The 7,500-nt window shown below is 33.2% G+C and overlaps 2 protein-coding genes across 2 annotated transcripts; both read left to right on the top strand.

Annotated features, from left to right (window-relative positions):
- The first annotated feature begins 283 nt into the window (after positions 1-283).
- Positions 284-1,637, top strand: LOC119574038 (protein lethal(2)essential for life-like). Its single transcript, XM_037921127.1, has 3 exons — positions 284-307; positions 911-1,198; positions 1,413-1,637. The coding sequence occupies exons 1-3, from the start codon at positions 284-286 to the stop codon at positions 1,635-1,637; spliced, it is 537 nt and encodes a 178-aa protein (XP_037777055.1).
- Positions 1,638-4,623: 2,986 nt separating this feature from the next.
- Positions 4,624-5,506, top strand: LOC119574527 (protein lethal(2)essential for life-like). Its single transcript, XM_037921804.1, has 2 exons — positions 4,624-4,954; positions 5,169-5,506. The coding sequence occupies exons 1-2, from the start codon at positions 4,667-4,669 to the stop codon at positions 5,400-5,402; spliced, it is 522 nt and encodes a 173-aa protein (XP_037777732.1). The 5' UTR covers positions 4,624-4,666; the 3' UTR covers positions 5,403-5,506.
- Positions 5,507-7,500: the final 1,994 nt, after the last annotated feature.

Here is a 7,500-nt window from a genome sequence, read left to right as displayed (position 1 = left end):
ATTATGTTATAATTTATTTATATATATAATCTATATCTTGTTAACATATACATATATATGTATATATCTATCTATATATATATGTGTGTGTATTCCTCGTGAACTTATCGAAAAAGCATCCATTGTTTTGTTTCGCATAGATTGCAAAACTTTTGAAGAATTTTTGTATGTACCAACTGTGATCTAATATTACACCATTCTCTTTTGAAGGTACTAATAAAAATGCACAATCGTCTACCGGGTGCTTCACGTGACCTTAATGACACTTTAAGAAGGTTCAAACATGCACATTAAAAAATGTTATAAGGTCCGTTGTTATGATCACAGGAACAATAAATCAGTGGACAGTTGTTGTTGATAACCCAGGAAAAGTGTATATGCTAGCCTCCGGCTTTACGAGCAATATTTGAAATAGAATATGAACATATGTACAAACGTATATTACATATTAAACACACACACACACACACACATATATATAAATATATATATGTATGTATATATACAAATGCATATATTTATATACAAAAATGCGTGTATATATGCAATATATATATATATATATATATATATATATATATATATATATATATATATATATATATATATATACACACACACACACATATATGCACACACACGAGTATCTTTATTCATGTATATATGCATAGTATGTATATATACAGATAGTATATGTATACATATATTACCCTTTAGCACAGTTATATATATATAAAGTTAAAGTTAAATTCTGGTAGCTTCAAGAACTTTCATGTTGCCAAACATGCGATGATCCTGCGTCTAAACTAGACACAACAGAAACAACACTTCGTGAGGGAACAGAGCAAGCTGTAGCTTTATCTACATTTCCACGAGACCTAATCTATCTTATTGAAGTGATAAACGCTAGACAAATACGGAGAAGAAAAATGCTACCACCCTTAATGAGCAGAAACCTGATGAATCTGCTAAAAGCAAAGAGGATTCACTTCTCCCCATCGTTGAGAAGGGACTTTTCTTCCACGATTCCTTCGAGGATATTCGGAAGCACTTTGTGACAGCCATCGACCAAATCCTGGATACGTGGGGAGAAGCTAAATCCATGAGTGATCTCATGAATAGTTACGGACGTGTAAGAGAGCGTAATTTGCAGCAAGAGAACCAAGTCATGGCCTTCAGCGAAGAAGAGAAGCACAAGGTTAGTTTTACAAGCTAAATTTTATGTGGGTCGCAAAAATACTAATTCAATTACTCATATGCATGAAAAAATCGTTAATAAAACTATTTAAATTAAAGGTTAGTTTTTTCTCCAGAAATGATCTAATTCACACAAACTGATTATTTAGATATTCATTAAGAATAAAATACAAAGGAAAACACTAGTAAATACTTTTAATCGATTCTATTTACAGGTTGTACTGGATGTTCATGACTTCAAGAGTGGAGATGTTAAGGTCAGAGTAGAAGACAACCAGGTGGTAGTGGAAGGTCGAGTGGAAAAGGAAGAGGGCGACTTCAAGTCCATGAAAAGCTTCTGTCGACGTTTCAACTTCCCAGGCGAAGTGAACATGGAGGCTGTGACTTCCGCAATGTCTTCCGATGGCGTGTTAACTGTCACTGCGCCGAAGATTCAATAGGCAGCATAGGAAAACATATTTTAGTGGAAATTGTAATATAATCCTAAAGCCGATGTGTTTTAAAGTAACTATTTTTATATTTTGCATGATGTAAAAATAAATCAAGCTTTCCTCTTTATCAAATAAATTATGCTTGTTTACATGTGTGTATGACTTTACTTGCCTTCCTTTATCACGAACTTATCGAAAATTCAACAACTGACTGTCGTACAGATTTCATAACAGAAGGTTCTTCGAAACTTTTGAAGGAAAAATGCATGTGAAGAGCCTTGGAACAATAGGCTCGTCCCCGCTTCTGGAAAGGTGCAGCAGGTCATGAATGATTTTGTCCACAAAGCACTAATCTTGACATCTTGGGCTAGCTGAGTAATCTTTCAAAATGACAGTTTTCACTTGATGGATGGTATCCTCATCAGTGACAGACTGGGGTCGCCCTGGGATAGGTGCCGTTTTCACAGATCTCCGACCACACCTGAACAGGATATGCCAATGATTAACAACGTTATATGATGAGGCATCCTTCCCATATTTCAGCATTTTACTGCCCCTTTACTGTTGTAACAGGACACATGTTATGAGTTATGGACTAGAAATAAATACATGACCTATATAGATGTGTATCTTTAGGCATGTGAAATTTCAGCCTCTAAGGATAAGTATAATGCGAAAAAAACAGTAAAGCTTTTCTTTTTTAAATAAATTGTATATGGTTACATGTGAGTGACTTTACTAGCCTTCCTTTATCGAAACAGAAATACTATCAACTGTTGTATAGATGCATGCAGATGGTTCTTCGAAACTTTTTAAGAAAAAAATTCGTACCAAATGCAGAGAGGATTTGTGACTTGTGCTCCCATGATTCTTTTTCGAAGATACTAATAAAAATGAATAATGTTGTACCAAGCGCGTCATGTAAAAGCAAGACACAGCCCTGAGTGACTCCTTAAGAAGATGCATGTACATTTGGGAGCATTACAAGGTTAATTGTTAGGATCACATGAGCAATATATCAATGGACAGTTTTCGTCGATCATCCAGCCAACGTGTACATGGTAGTGGTCGATTTTATAAGAAATACTTTAAATGACACCAACACACACATATATTTGTATGATATAATTACGCACACACACACACACACACACACACACACACACACACACACACACACACACACACACACACACACACAAACATGTATGTTATGTCTCTATATAAGTGATGGAATATATCTATAAAAACGAATAGTTAATAATGAAGCATGTACCACATGGTTCTATCGTATGCATTCATCTTAAATTGAAAACTAGAAGTTTCGAGAAAGTATGCCGTGACACATCCAGATTGAGGTGGAAAGTGGGCGTACAACCAACGCGCGCCACATCAAACTTTCAGCAGCCTCCTTTTACTAGATACAACAGGAATACTCGTAGATAGAACATAGCTTGTAGCTTTATCAGCATTTACACGACACGTACTCTACCTTATTGAAGCGATATGGAGAACAAAAATACTACCACATTAACTGAACAGAAACCAAATTCTCCCGGAGGATTCACTGCTCACATCGCTGAGAAGGGACATTTCTTCCAGGATTCCTTCTTTGAGGATATTTGGAAGCATTTTGAGATATCCACCGACCAAATCCTGAAAAAGTGGGAAGAAGCCAAATCCGTGAGTGATCTATAGACTAGAAGTGTAAGAGAGCGCAATTTGCAGCAAGAAAATCAAATCATGGCCTTCAGCGACCAGAAGGTTACAAAGTTAGTTTTAAAATCTAAAACTAATTCAGATATTCATATAACCGAATACTAGAGAAAAATAGTTGAAAAAAATGTTATCGTTTTCAGAAATTATCTAGATCAGGGAAACATTATATAGATATCAATTGAAATTGAAATTGCAAAAGAAACGCTAGAAAATAAATACTCTTGACTTATGACTTCAAAAGTGGAGACGTTAAGGTTAGAATGGAAGACAATCAGGTGCGTGAGAGTGTGACTTCCGAAATGTCTTCTGATGGCGTCTTGACTGTCACGACTCCGAAGATTCCATAGGCAGCATAGGAAAACATATTTCATTAGCTGAAATTGTAATCTAATCTTAGAGACAATGTATGTTTAACTAAAAAATTATTGTTATTTTGCATATTCTTAAAGTGAATAGAGCTCTTGCTCTTTTTTAAATAAATTATATTTGTTTACATGTGTGTATGACTTTTCTTACCTTCTTTTCTCGCGAACTTTTCAAAAAGAAAAAAAGAAAAAAGTATCGACTATCGAATAACTTTCAAAACAGATGGTTCTTCGAAACTAATGAAGAAAAAGTCCCGAATGTAAAGAGGGTTCACTACTTCTAACTATTATGATCTGTACGTCCATGTTTGTTTTTCGAAGATACTAGTGAAATGAATAATGGTCTACCCGAGTGAGTGACCCTTTTAGGAGATGCATTTACCTTTAAATGCATTACAAGGTTTGTTGTAAGGATCACGTGAACAATAAATCAATGACTGGTTTTCGTCAGTTATCCAGGCAAAGTTTACATGGTAGCTGTCGATTTTGCATGAAATGAAGTAATATATACACACATATGCATGTTATGATTATATTTATTGTATAAAAGGTATGTGTATATATTTATACATACATATATGTATATATAGTCTTGACAGTGTTTTATCTGTAGTGTGTGTGTGTTTTTGTATATATACATATTTGTGTGCATGTATATAAATTTGTGTATGTGTGTGTGATTTTGTGAAGCATTTCTCACAAGATTGTGCAGTAAGCATTCATCTCAATGAAGTTGAGAACTAGATGTTTCACGAAATTTCAAATTAAGATGCTGCCAAGCATGCCATAATTGTGCGTCCAAACGAAGGTGGACATTGGGCACACATCCAACTCGCGCCACATAAAAGCATCAGGAGGCGCCTTCTGCTACACACAGCAGAACCAACACTCCGTGAGAGAACAGAGCAAGCTTTAGTTTTATCTGCATTTCCACGAGACTTACGCTAGAGAAAAATGGAGAACAAAAATACTACCACCTTTAATGAACAGAAACCGGTAGACTCTCCCAAATGCAATGAGGATTCAGTTCTCCCCATCGCTGAGAAGGGACTTTTCTTCCGCGATTCCTTCTTCGAGGATATTCGGAAGCACTTTGAGACAGCCGTCGACCAAATCCTGGATAAGTGGGGAGAAGCCAAATCAGTGAATGATCTCATGAATAGTTACAGACGTGTAAGAGAGCGCAATTTGCAGCAAGAGAACCAAGTCATGGCCTTCAGCGAAGACGACCAGAATCACAAGGTTGGTTTTATAATAAAAAAATCATGTGGATCGCAAAAATACTAATTCAGATATTCATATATACGACTAGAAAGAAAGAAAAAAAATCGTCTAAAAAGTATTCAATTTAGAAGTGATCTAGGTCACGCAAACAGATTATTTAGATGTAAATTGAAATTAAAATGCAAAGGAAAACACTAGAAAAATAAATACTCTCAACTGATTCTATATACAGGTTGTACTAGATGTTCATGACTTCAAGAATGGAGATGTTAAGGTTAGAGTGGAAGACAATCAGGTGGTGGTGGAAGGTCGAATGGAAAAGGAAGAGGGCGACTTCAAGTCAATGAAAAGCTTCTGTCGATGTTTCAACTTCCCAGGCAAAGTGAACATGGAGGCTGTCACTTCTGCAATGTCTTCTGATGGCGTCTTGAGTATCACGGCTCCGAAGATTCCAGAGGCAGCATAGTAAAACATTTCATTATCTGAAATTGTAATCTAATTTTAAAGTAATGTACGTTTAAGTAACAGTTTATTTTTTCTTTGGATAATGGTAAAATTAATAAAGGTTTTGCTGCTTATTTTTTTTTTATTATTAATAAAAAAAAATTATACTTGTTTACATATGTGTTTGACTTTACCCGCCTATCTTTCTCGCGAACTTATCGAATTGACAGAAAAAAAACTTCGACTATTACATAAATTGCATAACAGAGGGTTCTCTGAAAGTCTTGAATAAAAAGTACAAGTGCTAAATACAAAGAGGGTTCACCTGTGTTACCATGATTATATATATATCATATACATATAAACAAATGCATATGGATATAATGCTTTCACACAGTTATGTATATGTAGATACACACACACAAATATATATATATATATATATATATATATATATATATATATATATATATGTATATATACATATGTATATATTTACACACACACAAATATATATATATATATATATATATATATATATATATATATATATATATATATATATAGTTATATCTATATATACACAAACACACACACACACATATACATGCGTGCGCGCGCGTGTGTGTGTTTGTACATATAAAGAAATGCATATGGATATAATGCTTACACACAAATATATATATGTAGATACATATATATATATATATATATATATACATACACATATATATACATACATACACATATGTATATATATGTAAAAAAAAAAATATATATATACACAAAATATACATATACATATAAACACACACATAAACCACATATATATGTATATATGTATATATACATATACATATATATATGCGCGCGCGCGTCTGTGTGTTTGTACATATACTTACACATGTATATTTACACTAATACACACACACACACACACACATATATATATACATATATATATATATATATATATATATATATATATATATATATATATATATATATATACATATACACACACATATGTATATATATGTATATATATATGCGCGCGACTGTGTTTTGTGTGTGTCTATACATATAAATGATGGCCATATAAAGACAATGAATGTTAAAGTGATTATTTGTTATTAATTTAGATATTATTATTATTTTTTTTTTAAAGTAAATTACTTTTGTTTATCTTCCTTCCTCGATCGTTATAGTTCCGAGGGTTTCATAACAGATAGTCCCTCGACACGAAAAAAAAAAAAGTACCAAATGGAACAATCGTCTACCAAGCGCCTTGTGTAAGAGGAAAGTTACATCCCTCTGAGTGACCCTTCAAGAAGATACAAATAATGACGAGCGTTAAAAGGTTTGTTGTCAGGTTTATAGGATTAAGTAATCAAATTACTGTTTTTATTATTTTTTATTTATTTATTTATTTATTTATTTATTTAATTTTAAGGGAAAGTATACATGGAAACACACACACACACACACACACACACACACACACATATATATATATACACACAATTTATTTACAATCACATGTGTATATATGTATATATAGTCCCTTTACATGAACAAATAAATATATACATCTAGATATATCAGATGTACATAAATCTAGACATACATAAAATATGTTTTTGTATGTGTTTGTGTGTACGCATTCGTATATGATATCTTTATATATAGATATATGTCTGTGTGCGTGTATATGCATTATACACACACACACACACACACACACACACACACACACACACACACATATATATATATATATATATATATATATATATATATATATATATATATATATATGTCTTTGTGTCTATAAGTAAATGATGGAATATATCAAGAAGACACATAATTAGTAATGATCTTTTACCGTATGATTGTAATGCATGCATTCATTAAGTTGAGAGCTAGAAGTTTCAAGAAATTTCAAATGAAGATGTTGCCAAGCATGCTACAATTCCGCGTCCAGCTGGAGGTGGACATTGGGCACACACCCAACTGGTGCCACATAAAAGCCTCAGCAGCCGCCAATTGCTAGACACAATATAAAGAACACTCTTTGAGAGGAGAGAGTAAGCTGTACCTTTACCTTCACTTTCACGAGT

This window comes from Penaeus monodon, chromosome 6, assembly GCF_015228065.2.
Source record: "Penaeus monodon isolate SGIC_2016 chromosome 6, NSTDA_Pmon_1, whole genome shotgun sequence".
Taxonomy (NCBI): domain Eukaryota; kingdom Metazoa; phylum Arthropoda; class Malacostraca; order Decapoda; family Penaeidae; genus Penaeus; species Penaeus monodon.
This window is presented reverse-complemented; position numbering and strand designations above follow the sequence as displayed.